The following is an 18939-nucleotide window of genomic DNA, read 5'->3' on the forward strand; positions in this document are numbered from 1 at the left end:
CTATGTTCTACAGGAACCAGATGACATTTTAAATTTCAAGGGCATCTGGTGATCAAACTTGAATGATAGTACCTAATTGTTCCCATAACCCAATTACCAGAGATTTTAGCATAAACTTTACAAATGTTTTTACACATGTAGTAACTCAGAGACATCATAAATGAATCAGTGATGTTTTTCCACGCAAAAAACATGTTGGCTGTCCAGGGTGTTCTGTTCTAAGGCTTCTACTGTTACCTAGTAATTTTACAGAAATATGTTTAAAATTTAAATTAAAATGTAAATTTTAGGAAATATCCCAATGTTCTATTTCTTTGACTATTAAAACGGACCGTTAAAAAAAAGCTGCTTATGAGTGAAATCCAACAGCTAATTACTTTACTGACTGTACAGAAAGCCCAAACAATAATTACTAATTCAGAGTTCTTGTAAACAATCTATTTTTGGACAAAACAATTATGAAATGCGTAGCCTGCTTGCAATTTAAGCAAGACTAGCTTTATATTACATATTCATTTGTGTTGCAAATACCTGCGATTCGAGCTCCGTAATTCTCAACTGTCTTACCTAAGCAAATGAGGGAGATGGAGGTCAGGATATTCATAAACTAATTATGCACAAATATAATGCATCAATAAACAAACACAAGGTTTACATTTTCTTTACGTCTGCCTCTTTTTATTGTCATATTAAAGACAATGATAACAGATGTAATGTACTGAATATTTTTAAGACATACAAGAGAGTAAAACCACCATTTAAATAGCTGCATTTCACTATATTTACAAAATAGAGGTCGTTACTCATTTCAATACCACCTCCACTCATCTACATCTTCAGAAGAACCTTTATTCACAAAACTATCAAGCATTTGCATTAGAATTTCCCATGGCCTTTTGAACATGATCAAATAAAGTACTTATCCACAGGAAAGGCATATGGGCTTTCTCTCCATTTGGCCCCTACCCATCTTATACTTACATCTTTAAAAAGAAATGGAGTTAGACTTCTACACAGACAAATCAGTAAGTGGCAATCTCACTGAGATCAAAAAGAAAATTAAAATTTATTCTGAAATTTCTATTGTTAAAAGGGAGATTGCAAAATACATATGGCTTTTAGAACAGATAATAAACGCATTACATTCTCAGTCTTTATCTTTACCCTGCCAAAATCTAGGCAGAAGTGTATCTTAGTATCACATTGAAAAAACAAAATAATTTGAGAATAGCTTTGTTCACTTTCACATCAGGTCTTTTCTGCATGGAGGATGATTTAAAAAATACACACAGTTACACCTTAAGACTTAAAACAACAAATTTACATTCTCTGAATGCAGACTTACGCTTTTCTATCAGTTGCTACACGAAAACAAACTTTAGCACAAACTCAATCATTTTCAAATGGAAGATCATTCACCAGCCTGCTTTTACTTCATCAGTGCACAACTGTAGCTTTTTTCTCTGTTTTGTTTCTCTCCAACCCTGACCCATGGACTGAGCACACTGAATATCCAAACAACGCTGAGAAGAAAATGCTGAGATACATTCCCTCCATAGCACCAGAGCACATTTAAACATACTACACTGAAATAATTTAAAATCTATATTCAGTCAGAAAACTGCTCTATTGGGCTGAAGATTAAAATACTTTCAAATTATTTCACGGCAATGCATGAAAACAGCTTCCCTTTCTATTTCTACTTTATATATTAAAATGGAACTAGGTTGTTCAGATGATCCTGCTCAATTATGAAACTTCCCCAAAACTAAGACCGCTCTAAATCATAGATTCCAGCAGTATAAGGACTGCTATAATATGAAAAGCTATTTAATTTGTAATGTTCTTGTAACAGTCTTCTCAGAATTTAGTAACAGCTTTACAATCTGCAGCTTCTTGCAGGTACATCCCAAAGCAGAATCTTGAGAAGGAAAACCATTTACTGGATAATAACTTGGGATAAAAGAAACACAATTAAAAGGAATCCACAAGCCAAGAGCAAATATTCCAAGAACTTTCAACAGCACTCGTGAAGTTTAACTCAGTATGAATGAATCAGACTCAGTTGTAAGCTTTCTGAAGTCTTTGTTCTTAACAGTTACAGACTGACCTCCGCAGCTCCTGCTGAAAGGCCACTTCCAACTGCACCCTGCACAAGCTCACAGGACTATCCTGCAGTTTTGCTTTTATTAATCACATCTGAATACACGTGTCTAATACTGAGTTAATAGCAACTTCCACCTGCTAACATTAACACAAAGATCTAGTTCTAGCACATAAAAAAGAAAATTTTATCGGCTGAAATCCACTTTAATTTTATTTCCACTCTCTAGTGCAGAGAAGCATCTCCTTTCGGGGTCTGCAGCAACAACAGGTGGTAAACAATTGGGGAATTCTTTTGACAGTACTTCACTTACCAATTCACAATTATTGTGACACAGAACTGACAATACATTACTTAATTTAAATGACCTTTTCTTGCTATTTCTTTTTTGGTATCTTCTATTACATCCAAGTGCTATGTAACAATGGGAATATGAAATTCATTATTATCAAATATGAGAGGTCTTCTGGGAGGGGTTGATTCTTTGTCTGCTTTGTGCAACAGTTTAAAAAGTCCCGTGCCAATATTCATTGGAATTCCCATGATGATGCACTCAGACACACCTAGGGAAAAAACCAAACATGTTGAACATCTGAAGAGTAAAAGTTTACAAAACTATTGTCATTTGCCTATTCTGTATGCATTGTCTACAAAATCTCCTTGAACCCCACATGTGAAGACCAAGACCTCTTCACTAGATAAAGTTAAATTTCTTTGTCATCAGATCAGTATGTTATTTATTCTGCGTTATTTAAATCCCAGACAGGAGAAATTCAACCTAACCTAAACACCTTCTCTAGCAATGAAAGAGCTTCAGAAGATTTGGTTTTGGAGAAGACACATTCCACTCAGTGCCAACAGCAGGAGATGCAAGGCAACGTTAATTTATGTTAATTCTCTGACTCAGTGCTAAGACTTCAGTCAAATCTGGCCAAGTTCCCTTGACAACCCTGCAACTTCCCAGTCAAAGAGGCATACCACTACTTCAGCTATACCATTTTTAGCATTTTCATGATACAAAAAGTAATTGTTTTGAATTTAAAGATTTAGTCTGCCCCAATAATTTGTGATAGCTATAACATTTTCACAGCGATGTGCTGACACATTTATATTCCAGATCCACTGATGTATACAACTTTTCCAAAGAACGTTCCACATGAAGAGGAATCCATCAGATACCAGTGGGTTTTTTTCCCTCAGCGTACTGTTATGATCCAAATGACACTTTCAGACATTCTCAGGAGTGTAAGCATATTGTCTTTCAGATAGATGTTTAAGAAAATAAAAATAAATAGCTGTACCTTTGACTGCCCAAAGGATGAAAATAAATTTGCTTAAAGTTCTGGAAAAACTTGATTGGCAATTTAAATGTATATGAATGAAGATTCTGTATTTTTGTTCTTAGACCATTGCTGCATTTCTAACTATGTATTTTCCAACATTAAGTACTTAAAAATCTTGTGTAAAATAAATTCTTAGGAGTCTCTGTTTATTTAGGCTCCTACAGCATGCAGGTTACAATGGATAAAGAAAATACCTTTCTAACACCTAGCAGAATAAAACTTACCTGGTTTTGCACAGTAACTTTTCAAGCTAAGACAAGCTCTGAACCACAGAAACTGCATTTCGATTTTGGGAATCCTTCTTCTCTTCAATACGTCCACATATATGACCAGAAGCCCTTCCTCCCCAACTCCCTTTTGCCTCATGGACAAAGTGGTAGTTTGCAGCACGTCACAGTAGTCATGTATAGCAGGTAATGTTTGGACAGAACATGCCACTACAACGACCAATTGTATATCTGCTCGAACTAATGTTACTAGAGGCCAATGACCATCATATTGGACAGGTGAAGATGATGATGGTGGTGGTGGCAGCAGAACTGTCAGGGCAGCATGCCCTGCTCTAATGACCGTCCAAGACTCCTCCAGTGCAATGTCTTTCAACACTACCAGTTATAATCAGTGCAGATCTAAGCATCTGGCAGACAGCTATAAATGGCTGCTCTCACTTTCAGCTGGAAGAGTTAGGCAGAGATGAAGCCAGTTGTACTGCTCTTACTGCAAAGTTTATTTTTGACGCTTCCCTTCCAGACCATCTCCTCCTAAATGAATGTCTCAGTACTGATCCATAGCTTTCAGTTCCCACTCTTAAGTTAGAGGTGAGTGCTGTTGGCTACTCTTTGGGAAGGGGACAGAAAAGTAGATCAACTATATCTCTTAAGCAGTGGCTTGCACTTGCTGATCCTGCTTCTATAGTGGATGCTGCTGGAACTGGATGTACTCCTCTGCTCGAGTTTCAACCCACTCTGCCCACTGAAAGGTGGCACCAGCAATTCTCAGAAGAAACTGCTTGTCTTTATGAGGTAAAGCAGGAATCAGCTGTTCCCCATTTTCTTGGGGGGTGAAGCTTCTTACAAGACAAAAAGGGATTCAAATGCCACATGGTCTAGAATTACACCCACACGTTCAGCAGCAGCACTGATTTGAGAGGCCATTCAGTTCAGCACCTACAGTTCATTTTGGGTACATACTCATTTTTCTCGACAACGTTTACAATTTTTTCCTGCTCTGGAGATGCAAAACCCTGAGTGTGTAAGAGTGTGTTCTCATAGCAATTCAGAGGTAACTAGTGATGGCCAGGTCAGGCAGCTGCACAGCACTTTCATACAAGCAAGCCAGTATCATCTCTTCTGTCTTGGAAGACAGACAACAATTTTCTGTTTTGTCCATTCCATTTCCTTATTTGAACTAAAACATTTATATAGAAGGCAACATGAAAAGATCTTTGGTTTCCACATCACTCAAACCAAGATTTTACCAGCTTAGAGGGGACTTCTGAGAGAACATTTTATTTTCCTTACTGTCCAGAATGGAATTCGTCTGTCATAGGATCCTCACTTTAATCAGAGGCAAATAATAATTTAAAAAAAGAAAATCCCACTCACTTGGAATGCTGGACACTAGTTTCTAAAGGTTTCTAACAGATTCCAGCAATTCAGAAAATATACTGTCCACAAAGCACTGTTTAAAATTGACTACACTTTTTAAGACCAGCTACAAACACATAAGAACTAGTAAACCTTAACATAATACATTCATATTTTCATACTTCATTAGCACTCAGAAACTCCAAATGAGCGGCTAAAGCTCCAGGATGGTCGGCCTTACATAAACAGGTGATGGAAGAGGGTGAAACCTGTTTTGACTTCTCCTTTTCTCTGCTTAACCTACTACATAGACTTATTCACAAATCATTCCAAAAGGTATGTAGCTTAAAGGAGAAAAAAATCTGGGAGGAATCAGAGCAAAAGAGTTTAAAAAAAATTAAGAATTTCAATTCCACATATTAGAGTACATGGCAGAATTGCAAAATTAAGAGACAAACAGAATGACAAAACTCATCTACTTGAATTTTCAGTTTGGCTGTATGTAGGTCTGCACGCATGGACTTATGTGCATGTATACATCTAAACTTTTATCAGATTCTTGCATGAATTCAGTGAGAAGATGAGTTGGTGGATGTTAACAAACTGAACTTTAAAACTGAAGAACAGATACATTTAAAAAGAAATTTCTCAGGACAGTGATCTCTCTTCAGTTAATGAATGGAGTACTGATAATCAAGGCTTCTAATTAGAAAAAAAACAAACACAATTTTTATCTATTTACATTAGAACTAACCAAAGAGGTCAAGAACTTTGCCTTTCTGTTTATTTTAGTTACAATTGACAAATGACATAAGCAATCATTATGCACAGTATGATATTCACCTATGCTACCTGAGACTTACATGTCTTCCTACTTGGTAGCAATGAAAATGAAACCTAAATACTGAATGGGGTACTAGATTCCTTAATCAGCTTTAGGGCATTGAAGATACACAAATTTTCCAAAGCGAAAAAACAGAACCGACAGCGGGAAAAGTTTCCTGGTATTGCACTGAGCTATGTGATGAGAAGTAAACCCAAATTACTAGAAGTCTACTTTAAGAAACATAACAACAAATGTCCAACTAACTTCAAGATCTTCGATTGAGATTAGAACTAGAGAAACATCCACCAAACTTCTAGGATCAAGTATGGATCAGCCTCAGACCTGAAGTTTTTGAAATATAAGCTAAACAGAAAGCTTAACAAAGGCAAAAATCCAATGCTTTGAAGAGGTTTACAGATGCTGGGTAAGGATCACAAACTGCAACAGAATTTGCAATACCTACCACAAACAGAATCCTTCTGTCCAAAGTAGGCAGCATCAAAGAGATGGTCTGCAGTCTTTTCAAAAGAAGCCAGCATCAACACACTTTCCTTCATTTTTGCCAGTCCAAATCTAGTAATGCCCAGCACTTCACCCTTGTGATGGAAAAACCCAAAGAAAGACTATCACAATAGTGGCTGGAGGTCAGTTATGTTTGCTTAAGAAGCAAATCAAGTGAAAAACAGAAACATAGTTTTTATTCTAACAAACACATGAAACAAGTAAAAGCCTTACTATCAACAACATGGCATTGTCATAATATGCTGCTTCACAATTAAACATCCTGAATAATAGTTAATCATTATTTAAATGAATCAGAAGTGATTATTCATACACAACAGCAGCTGTTATAAATGGCTAATAGTTTTTTTTTAATTTTTTTTTTTTAAAAGAATTCTGAAAAGACTGAAAGAAACATGGCCATGAGAAAACACACACAATTATAAACTAGTTGCTGAGCTACAAACTCAGCAGTGGGGTCTGAGAGCACTATGCTGAACCTACTGCCTATTGTCTACTTATAAGTCTGATTTCAGCTGCCAGGAGATTACAGAAGATACTAAATCTCTGTTTTTTTCACTCTCCAGAAAAAAAGTTGATAGCTTTTTAAACTAACTTGGTTTATTTCTGCCTCTGCTTCTAACAAACTTCCTGATTATAACAGACTGCACAGAAGCACAAGTCAAAAGTACAGACAAAAGAATGCACGCTAGGAGCCCAACAAGTGCAAAACACTGCACTCTGATACCCTGTTCCATTATTGTGTTGCAGCTCCACGCAGCCAGCCCTGGGGACTGCTGCAGCTCAGTACAACAAAGCCCTACAGTTTTAGGAGAAGTCAGAACTCCTTCATCTATTCTACCCAAAATTAAACCCTTGCACTCTGGCAGGCAAAGTGGAAAATATTAATTCACTAAGTGTACTCAAATCTAAAAAAAAAATATCAGAGGTGAAGGAGAGACAGTCAATCAATAAAGAACAGATATGATTTTCTACCAGCAAGTTCTGGAAGACTGTTCATACTCTAAACGTAATCTGACTCTACTTGCAATGTCTATATCCTTTGACTCTTACAAATATTGCAGCTGCTACGAACCACACCCCATGTGGTTTTCTGCACAGCAAGCCTTAAATTGCATGCATGGTTACCCAAACAGTTGATTTCCATACCACAATTTTTAGGATTCCTATTTCCAATATGAAATTATGATTCCCTACTCATTATATCAACTTGTTCTCAGTCAAAATAGACCTTGTCCTCCCTACCCGCAAGATAGATTAAGCACAGTTTGATACACAAACAACAGTATTTGGTCAGTACAACTTACAATTCTTTCAACCTACAACTGATTCCCACCTCCCTAGCTCACCCATCCTTCTCAAACATGGTAAAACTAATTTGTATAAACAGGCCAATACAACTTTTAAAAAAAGCATAGTACAAACCTTGTAAGTCATTAGATCAGACAGCAACATAACATGTCTTCTATCAATGCTCATACCATGGTTCACCATTGTATACTGAATCTCATTGATAATGGTCGTCCGAGCAGCTTCAATTCCTAGTGTCTTCTCTACCTACACAAGAGATTATGTTAGATTAATGAAGAATGAAACGCTTGGAGCAAGTATATCCCTGGCACAAATAGCATCTGATGTCAGATAATACTCCATTTCCATTACTACCCTTTTGTATTCCTCCATTTTGAAGATATTTATAGAAAAAGCTTCTTTGAAGTGAATGGTGCTGCCAGTCAAATTATTCTGTTGTGTTAATTCATTCTGACAAGTATTAGTGAAATCAGGCTTGATGAGATCAACTGCTGCATCTGAAGACAAACAAGCACTTGTAATAGAGATGCTACAAGGAAAAAACGCACAATACCCATTTGAACATTACCTCGTAAGTGTTGTTAGAGGATGTCTTTGTTCCTTTCACTCCATGAGTAGCCATAACAGCTCGCAGGTTATCACCTTCAACAAGAAGTTTATATTTTTCCTTTCCACTTTGATCATCAATATGAATGACAGCTCGTGAAACCTCTGGTATACCTTGCACTACAACCTTGACAGAACAAAAAAAGACTAGTAACTTTGATGCGTACAGTAATGCAGTATAAAAGAGTAACCCTTATCAGCATTCAAAACTATTTAGAAGCTCCAGTCTTTGGAGTAAATGCTCAATTCAAATACATATGAAATAAGATCTCCTGCTCTTAAATACACTAGTGCTAATGTGACATTCACATTGTACTATAAACCTTACTCACTACCTATATTTTATGTTTTATGCGAGATATCATCACACTCAGACCTGGGTCTCTGAATGGTAGTAGATCCACACAACTGAAAGGGCATCCTGCCAATAATAAGGGTTTTTAAAATCCCAACTAGACAGTGTCCTCGCAGAAAGCTGCAAAAATGCCAGATAACTGTCACATGGTTCAATTCTACGTGCAGCTGGAAGAAGATATAATTATTTCATACAACTGCTGCACTCAGAATGCTTCAGTAAATGTTGTAGAGAAAGTATTAAGGCTTCAATTTCATTTATAAAGTTCAGTAATGGAGGCTGAGTTTCAGCTGTAAAGCAGCAGCATTGCAATTTAAAAGTTATGGATTCAGACCATGTCAACACTGACAAGAATTATTTTGTCTTCCCATAATAGTACCCCAAATTATTATTACTGATTACTTGTCACAAAAGCACGAGACAGTCTTTGTTCTTACTTTTGGTAGTTCCTCCTTCAGGGACTGCAATACATAATACATTGAACTCTTGCTGTTTTCACGAGGGGTCACACATACAACTGCTTCTCCATGGACAGCAACATCCCCAGGCTTTACTCTGAGTTTAGATATGCAAATAGAGTAGCGCACCGTCTCTGCATTTACCTGTGGCAAAAGTCAGCCAGCAAACATCAGGGTATCCCTCTTAGCATATATAAATCTGCTAAAATACATGCAGCAATCTTTCAACAGAATATAAAAAAAGTGTAGCGTAGAAAAATAAACAAAAATTGTTACTCTTGTAAGTTGCATGAAATACCATCCTGTGCTGAGGGTACCAGCCTGTATACTATCTAATGGACAGAAATGGCATCCTTATATTTAACAAGACACCAAGAATGGAATGTATGTCCTCTTACTTCCAACAAAGGGAAAATTACTCACTTTACAAGGAAAAAAAAAAGGGGAAAAAAATCCAAACGTAATGTAGCCACAGGACATCTTTTGTTCACTTTCTTTTTTGAACTTCCACTGGTCTGATTTCTGTTTCTGAGACAGGATTAAGAGACCGTTTGGAACTTATCCAAGACATATTCTGCATAAGAACTGAACAACTCACCTCTAATCTCAGTAGTCTAATGCGCTCTAAAGACAGCTTCACTAGGATGAAACAGTCATCTGGAAGAAACACTTCCTCAATATATTCTGAAATCTTAAGAGATAAGGATAAAATACTGAGCATCTGAAAATGGTTAAAATGCCCCATAGCAATTGGCTGGCTAATGTTTACATTTAAAGCAGTGGCCATTATAGTTTTTCCTACCTCTCCTAATAAAGTTTTCTCAATTCTTCCTTTAACCAGACGGGCAAAATCAGGATCATCATCTTTGTCCAACTGTGCTGTTATAATAGGGGTGCTACAAAGAATAAACACAGGAAAAAATAAATAGTTAGGAAATTGCTCAGCTAGACTACAGATGGCAATCTGAATTACAGCTTGCCTTATGGAACCAATCTCATAATCTAGAGTACTATTTAGCAAGATAAAGACTCCTCAGCTTCCCCAGGTACATTTAAGAAAATTATTGTTCATGTACTTCAGGCTAGTAAAAACAAGTACACACACACACAAGATTATAACACAACAAACTAGTGACTATTTTCGTGGCGTACACTATTCTAGTATTATTTAAGTATGGCTTCATGGATACCTAGGAAAAGGTATGCTTCAACTACCACTAAACACGAGGAAATTTCACAATATATGAGACACCTGACAGAATATTAAACTTAGTAAGTAATCACTTTACCTCATTTCATTTTCAGAAAAATAAAACTTATCTCTTTCGTGGCCCTACGTATCCCTTAGTTGGCCAGGTATTAGATTTTTTGTGTTTCAGTATTCCATGGATTCAATGCTGTCAGTGTATTACTGAGAACAGGGAAATGTTATCGCATATTGCAAATTTAACCATCAGATTTCATTAAGCAAAGGGAAAAACCAAACCAAAACATTAGTACCTAATAGCCTTTGAAGCATTAATGATTTCTTTGATTCTTGGTACACCCAAAGTAATGTTCATTGAAGCAACACCAGCAAAATGGAAAGTCTTCAGAGTCATCTGTGTGCCAGGCTCACCAATACTCTGTGCACAAAGAGCTCCTACTGCAGAACCAGGTTCCATCTGTGCCCTGATAAAGAAATGCTCTCATTAAAAAAAAAAATAAAAATAAAAATATATATATATATACACAGAAAGAACTGGTAAATATATGAGAAGTTGTTTGGTTTTGTTTTGGTTTTTTATTTGTTTGGGGTTTTTTTTTAGTAAACGAACAGGAGAGAGGGTAAAAACTCACCAATACTCAAGACATTGATCTCACGCAAGGCAAGAGGATGCCTTGTTATACTGGCATTCCACAGATCCAGTATAGTATCTATAACAGAAACTGCTTGTCCTCTTCCTCCTAAGCATCAAGCAGTAGATTCCCATTCAGGGAAATCCCATACACTAACATTTCCAAAACGCCCCTTTATATTTTTAAGCACGGAGACCTTTATTAAGTCTTTAAGAAATTGTTATGCAGATTACTTTTTAACCAGAAAAAGAAAATAGACATTAATGCCTTCTTGTTTTCATCTTATTCAAAAGCCCTATACTGATAACCCATTCCCCCCTTCATGTTATGTGTGTAATGGGCTCATTCCCACATCTGCCCCTTTCTAAGATGTACGTGCCTTGAGAACCGGTTGTCCTTACAGGACAAAAAATGAAGACCACTACACTATGCGATCTAAAATTAGGTGTGAGGGGTGGTTTACACTCTCTCCTAGAATTTTGTTCAGATCCTGCAGTTAGCATTCTTCAGCTTGCACAGACTGCAATGTGATCTGCTTTTCTAGAGCAAACACAACCTTTGAACTTGAAGCACAACACCGCTTCCTAAATCAATCTAACTTGTAGCAGCTTCTTGCGTTTTCCTTGACGAGCTCTTACCAAGTAAAAATGCTGTCTAACAGCGATTTAGCTTGTAACATCTATGGGAATTATTTCTGGCTGACTGTAAAACAAAATTATTTAAATAGACATTATTTTTTTCACTGTTATTTGGAGGTCTCTTTACATTCATGTCGTATCTACTCAACAATTGCTGAAATCTTACCTATTGTAAAGTAACAAAAGTCTATAAAACAAAACTCATCATCAATTAGACCCTTTCCAAGGGTACTATCTTTCAGTTATCAGACCAGCATAATAAAGTATGCTAAAACAACCTACTATAGTAAAATAGGCAATTCATGTTTAAGAACACTTAAGACAAACGTAAGTAAGTAACCCTCATATAACTGAAAGCAGAAATGTAGTAATTGCTTTAAAATAGTTAAGAATTTAAACATATACATGAATTTTCTAGCAAAACAAAAAAATATTAGTAAACAATTGATGCAGGTGAGTGTGAGGACACAAAGCAGATGTCACCAACGGCTGCATGCCAATGAACAAATACAAGCAGTCTAAGTAAACGAAACAACTCTTAATGGATAGTAAGAGATGAACATCCACACTACCACTATCCTGTTAGAGACCAAGAATTACAAAAGGCTCCTACAAGCGCCTAACAGATTCAAGAACATGGTAGCACAAAGTGTGACGTAACTCTTCAGACTGTGTAGATCAAGAGTAACCATCAAGATTCATATGGATTTGAAACTGATCTATTCAGACATTATTCTGTGTGGACTCTTTGGAGGTCTGGAACAATCTCCTGCAAGAGGGGGAGGAACAGAATATGTCTGCCTTAAGTGTACCTGTAGATGGCAATGCTTTTTTTTTTTTGGCATTCTACCTCTGTCTTGCACTGTTCGTATCATTGGGGCCAACCGTTTCTTACTCTTCATTTCTACTGCATTCACAACAGAATCAACATTCATCCAGTAAAAATAGCAAAATGCACTCCTAGCTTGCAAACAAAGCAATAAATACTGAACTGGGGGTGGGCTGGTGGGGTGAGGGGATAAATGGAGGGAAAATAACAGGCTACACACTTACCTCATGTATTTGTCCCTACAAGTCTCTAGAAACTTCTCTAGTTGTGTTGGAGTAATCCTATCCAACTGATACAAAACTCGTGGCTGAAAAAAGACTAGAACAGTTGGAAAAACAATAGCTTACGAAGATTTAAAATAACTACACAATTACCCCCTTGAAACTATTTACCTCTGTTGTGCCATTGTCATTAATGCCATACTTGTCCCTAGTTTTTTTTATCTTCTCAGAAACACCTCTGATGAATTTTTTAATTTCCTGAAATTATATTAAAACAACAGTAAGCAAAGACATGGTCTTCATATTGAAGTCTTCAGCAGTAAGTTATTTGCTTAGAGCTCCAAATGGAATGCGTACAATAATAAGTTAACAATGCACAATATGAACAGAGGAACATCAAAACTTAGGACACATGCATACACTAGAATTTAGCAAACCAGATTCACTCTTGTGTAACCACAAATTAATAGTGGTACATGAGGAATATGGCTGATGCTGAATAAAAGCATCCTTCCTAAGCACACTCTACAAACTTCAGAGATTTGGCTTTGGTTGATCCTTCCTTCCTACCCATCACTTACTGAAACGGATTCTACCATCAAAAAAAAAATTTAATATTTTTCTTATTTTCTCTGTATACTGACACAAACACATTCTCACTCATTTCTCAGTATTCAAAATAAGTCAAAGCAGAAAGACTGTGGGATGACAGGACACCTGCTGGATAGATTTCAGAGATCTAAGAGGGGCTTTATCTGGGGGGGAAAAGCCCCTCAAATTTCATACACGACAGTCTTTACTTAACATAGTTCAAATAACTTCTCTAAGCTGTGGAAAAGTCTTGCAGATAATTGCATTTAACATGCAGTAGTACCCAAGCCTTTCACTCTCTTACTGGGTTTACCCAAAAGTAGTTCTAGCAGTCTTTAGTGGAACATAAAATGAAACAATACTGTCAGAAAATATCCAACATGTCTATGAAACATCATTTGGACATTATGCTTTGGATATAGATGTGTACATCAGAAGTCATGAAGTATGAGGTCCACGATTAAACTCCTCCATAAAAGCAGACTCAGTGCAAGTCATTACTGTAATACAGTCTTATCAAACCCAGAATATATAAAAGCAAGATGAAATCCTTGCCATCTACTTCAACAATGACTTAAGAAAGCCTCGATGGAGGAATGAAGAGTTTAATTTTTAGAGTACTCTTAAACCATTCCCACCCCATTAGTCCTTCCTTGACGATTATATAATGTTACCTCTTCTTCACTCAGCACTGGACTCCTTCCAACCACTGCAGTAGCTGGGCACTGAAAATTACTTTTTTTTTGTACAACTAATTCCCAAATCGTTATCAAAACAATACTATTACATAGTAACAGAATCCTCAGATTCTCAAAATAACATTTTTACTGGTACTCAAGGTATTTTCAGACAGCACATTATTTTCTGTGAATACTAGAACACAGTTCAAATGAAAGAATCAACAACAGAAGTGTGCTGCTGGAACGGATGCTTTGTGTTATTTCCCCACTTGGATGACAACAGGATGCATGCATCCATTTCTGCCCCTTTTGCCCTGCAGTAAGTCATATTAATGCCCAAATGAAATATTTTGCCATTTTAAAGGTTTTTGACCCTGAAATCTTAGCATAAAATTGGTAATTTGGTTTATTTCCTAAAATAAGTGTTAAGCAGCAATGTAGTATTATAAAAGTTAATTTTTTGACTACAGGTGCATTTAAAAAAAAAAAAAAAAAAAAAAAAAAGAGTATTGCAGGATCACCCAGAACATTTGATCTAGAGGGGAAAACAAACAAACAAACAAAAAACCCAGAAAACATTAAGGAGATATTTCAAACTAATTCCATCTTGAAAGATGCTTCTTTGTGGAGGGGCAGGAAGGGAGGAGTGGAAGGGGAAGAAGGCAGAAGGTATAACACTAACTTCTCCCTCGAGAACACTGAAGGCCGAGTTCTTCTAAATGTTCACCTACTTCCATAAAACCAGGTGACTATAATAATAAACCACACCACCATCTCCTCACAAGAAGCTGTTGTACTGGCTGATGATTTAGTTATGTGGTCATATGGAGAAAGAGCAAACTTAAGACCATAAAGCACAGGACTGCAAATAGCATTATGGCAAACTATTTATTGTCAACTTGTCTTCTTTGACAGTCCTTGAGTACCAAAATACTTTAAAATCAAAAAATAAATCTCTAGCATATGAAATCAATTGTTACATACAATTCTGAATTGTAAAAGTACGGTACTCAAATGATACATTTCCATACACTAGAACAAAAAAAAGAAAGGTGAGAAAAGATAAATCTCTGAAGAGATTTCCCTTCCATTGTTAAAAGTTTTATTCATGCACAAAAACTAAAATAGGAAATGACGTATTCCTCTCAACTTTCAATTATCTGCTAGCAGTTTATCCAAACTGTAGATTAATTTGTGCTACAAATAGAAAACATAGTTCACTCTGCTGAGCCTGTCTGTCTCTGTGGAGCTATCATCTTCAGTGCAACACTGTCCCTATAAGCACAGCTATGTAACTTCCAGACAGAGCTCAAGAAACAACTGGTTCTTTCGCATAGTCTAAACCTGTAACATCTTTTAGCCTGGACTTGTTTAACAAAAAGGCACCAAGCTGACTCAGTAAGCCCTGGTTCAACATGGGCTTTGTCAGCTCCTACACAGCCAATGTTTAGTTGAAATAGCAGTCCAGGGTATAAAGCCTGGTAACTTGAGTGCTTGCATCACGCTTCCCAGCACTTAAGCTAGTGGAATCATTTACGTACATTTAGCACTGCTAATAGAAGAATCCTCACAGTTAAGAAACCCACTGAAACAGAGTGGTAACAAGATTCAGCAATAATCCCTTCAAGTCCAGGCAGATCCATTCGGTCAGCTCTACGTATGCCAGCACTGACCAGCTGTATGCTGAGCCTTTTCCATATTTGTACCACACTCCCCAGCACGCTCATTCCAATCATCTCAAAAAACCACCAAAGAAAAACAATTTAATTTTTGGGGGTTTAAATTGTGGGAGTTTCTAAAGATTCTCCCAATTTCAATAAGAAGAAAACAAAAGTTTCCCTTCACCTGTATCTTAATCCACTCAAATATGTTAAACAACTAAAACTGTGCCAGCCAACAATCTGCTTTTTCATCAGCTGAATTCCCTCCAGCGAGGGCAGAGTGCAGCCAGAATGAAAGCTAGTCTGTTAGCAAAACGCTATTTAAACATAATGTTTTCTGGACAACAGTGAATAAGCCTGTTACAGGAACTTCCTGGTAAAATAACAGCAGTAAGTAATATCTCTGTTCCGTAAGGGAAAAGCAGAAAAAGGGATAGGGAAACACAATGAAAACATGTAATTCTCCTAAAGGTTGAATGAATGAGTTTCAGAAAGGAAAATCATGTACTAAAGGAAAGCTTCCTCAAATCCTCAAAATCCTCAAATTTAACTATGGGCATTAATTAATATGTGACGGTTTTCACCATCAAAAAAGGAATTGTGTAAATTATTATGATGAACACCTACACTGTAATTTAACAAGCAGTAATGTATATATGCTAATCAGCACTATACACACATCTTGACCTAAGAAGCACTAACATTAATGCTCACACAGTGCACACACATGCTACAATTACCTCATTATATTTTTCATAACCTGTCTCAGTTAACGTCTTCAAGGATGAATAGAAAAAAAAAAAAAAAGGAAAGAGGAAAATGTAATGGTATCTAAAACTTTAAAATGTCAAGTTAAACTAATTACTATTAAGGTGATGTAGCCATTCTTGGTACTTCTGAAATTAATAGCCATTATTTAGATTTTCCTGATATGATTAAGAAGATGTATAGCTCAAAGAACAGCTTCATCTCCAAACTCTGATATTAGTATATTGCCTACTTTTTTCCTTCAGAGATGCAGTTATGATTTAGAACATATTTGAAGTATAGATATAATTATTTCTTCAACTCTACTCTAGCAATGGAATCGCAAATCAGATTTATAAATAACTGCTTACTAGTTTTGTCACCTTCTGCTCTGAAGCACTCTGATCTATTGAAAAGAAACCCCTCAAAAACCAGGTCACTAAATGAACGCTCTCATCACTGCCAGTAATCAGAAGGTTCATCAAGGTAACAGCTTTACGTGTCCACAGGCAGGTTAGTTCTAGTTGTGATCACCATCTCCCAAAGTAGTCTTAAGTGTGGCTGCTCTCATAAATATTAAAATTCCTTAATATTCTTTCAAACAGATTGACTTTTAGAATTCAAAGTGCAAGCAGCCATGTGAACATTCGCTCATGCTTAAAAGACACGCAAGTACTCCCCAAAAGATAAGCCCTGCCCAGCAAAACACTTCATATGACAGAGGTTTTTTGCTAGATTAGCATCATAAGAAAGCAAGGTAAATAGGTGTTAAGTGTATAGCTGGTGTTTCTGTTACAGGAAAACAAATGAGTAAAACCAGTTATTCAGAAAGCTGGTAATATCAAAACATATGCCTAATATTGGAGTATGAGACTCAGTCCTAGTGGTTTCTTACATAGAGTCAGCAAGGATTATTTAATTTCTCACGTCCCAGGGGAAGCACAGAATTATTGTACCATCTTGCTATGGGGAGAAATTCCAGCAAAAGATCTCAGATCAGTGGCACCTTCTACTTAAAAATCACTAGATTTTTTTCTCTAGAACAAACTGCTACTCCTGCTAGTGATGTGTAAAATTCAGCCATTGCTCCTACAGATTGATAAAACCATTTCATTTAATTTCCTTGATTCGTAAGGAAGAGTTAATTACAGTGTGATAAGGAAGTGAGATAATCACCTGCAGAAAACTGTCTTGGCAGCAAATAAATTCATTCTTCTTCATGATAGACTCCGACGTTAAGACCAATTCATTTTTACTAAGAGCTGGTTCACTTCGGCATGGATACACAGCCTTAAGAGGAAAAAAATTACTTCTTCACGTAAAACATGTGCACAAAAACTTCATTGTAAAGACACAGAATATAGATACGTACAACTGATTAAGAGCATTTAGTTTTTTTTTTTTTTTGAACTATGAAATACCAGACTATTGTGAAGAAAAGGTCCACGTACACTTCTACTTACTTATGCAAATCCGAAGGTACACACACACACACACATTTCTAATTCTATCGATTCATTACACTCACATTACAGAAATCTGAACAGTCATTTCAGCAAAAGGCTTTTGTCTCTGGGGGTGGAGAGCAACCAACAAACAAACCAAAAATCAAACAATATCATGCTTCAAACATCACAGTATGTCCAGAGTTATTCAAGAACACATCAGGCCTCTGACCTAAGAAGCAGTTAAACATGAAGAACGTGCATGTCTTGATTTAGTAAAGAATTGCTTTGTGTAATACAAGTCCATCTAGTAGCCAGCTAAGCCAGTAGTAATTTATCTAGCAAGTTGGGTATTATGCCCTAGAACTATGTCTACACACTTCTATTTTTTGCAGCTTAAACAGTTTGGTCCTAGTTGCTCTGTTCTAACATAAAAAAAAATAATTTATAACTCTTAGCATACACATGCTGAAAGACTGACCAGGACCATTCAAAAAGGTAATTTAAGACCAAATTCTTCAACTCAAACAATTCTCTCCATAATTTTTTACTTCCTCCTACATGCTTAATAGTGTTTTCAGACTTGCAACAAAGACTTCAGTAATCCTTACTCTGATATTGTCTAGAACTCGCTTGAATTCCAGCGGTTCATCCTTCCCTTCCATGGCTGCAGGATCCAAGCCATCTCCTCCATAAATAAACTGTATAATGTCACCAGTAGAACTTCTGACTGTCAAATCATACTGTGAGCAAAGATCTTCAAGTGATTTTACCAGCCGCCTCTGAAGGGGGAAAAAAAAAAAGTACAAGGAAAGTAAACATGATCTTTTTAAAAATAGCTATTGATCGGGATTACAAAAAGTATAGAAACTGGACTCAGGAAATACATATAATACAGTGATTAGCAGGCATAAAAACCTATTTCAAGTCATACATTATCTCTAGGGCTTTACTGTACATTACCCAAAACATGAAATGCAACAATAATAAAACTTAAAGCAACAACACTATTCTCCACATATAGAAATTCAATCATATGGGAAATCTAATGCAAAGCTGCAAGAATCTATTATAGTCCGAGGAATTTTTTTTTTAATCTTTTTTTGACAGAATATTCATAGTCTTCCAGTCAGGTTTATCTCTCAAGGGATACAACACTTCCTGTGTATGGAAGAAA

General features: G+C 36.4%; 1 protein-coding gene across 2 annotated transcripts in view; it reads right to left on the reverse strand.

Moving 5' to 3' along the window:
- Positions 1 to 656: 656 nt before the first annotated feature.
- POLR3A (RNA polymerase III subunit A) overlaps positions 657 to 18939 on the reverse strand; it is a 38551-nt gene continuing 20268 nt past the window's right edge. The window contains exons 20-32 of one of the 2 annotated variants that reach the window (XM_086466428.1): positions 18374 to 18544; positions 17494 to 17607; positions 16311 to 16346; positions 12810 to 12896; positions 12642 to 12724; positions 10612 to 10782; positions 9914 to 10007; positions 9710 to 9802; positions 9091 to 9255; positions 8261 to 8425; positions 7807 to 7938; positions 6323 to 6455; positions 657 to 2667 (exon numbers count right to left, since the gene is read on the reverse strand). In XM_086466428.1, the coding sequence (XP_086322554.1) occupies positions 2519 to 2667; positions 6323 to 6455; positions 7807 to 7938; positions 8261 to 8425; positions 9091 to 9255; positions 9710 to 9802; positions 9914 to 10007; positions 10612 to 10782; positions 12642 to 12724; positions 12810 to 12896; positions 16311 to 16346; positions 17494 to 17607; positions 18374 to 18544 (1593 nt within the window). In that variant the 3' untranslated portion in view covers positions 657 to 2518. The remainder of the gene's footprint in view (positions 2668 to 6322; positions 6456 to 7806; positions 7939 to 8260; positions 8426 to 9090; positions 9256 to 9709; positions 9803 to 9913; positions 10008 to 10611; positions 10783 to 12641; positions 12725 to 12809; positions 12897 to 16310; positions 16347 to 17493; positions 17608 to 18373; positions 18545 to 18939) is intronic. The other variant, XM_086466427.1, reaches the window with a different exon arrangement.

Source organism: Leptosomus discolor, chromosome 6 (assembly GCF_034619465.1).
Source record: "Leptosomus discolor isolate bLepDis1 chromosome 6, bLepDis1.hap2, whole genome shotgun sequence".
NCBI classification, from domain to species: Eukaryota; Metazoa; Chordata; class Aves; order Leptosomiformes; family Leptosomidae; genus Leptosomus; species Leptosomus discolor.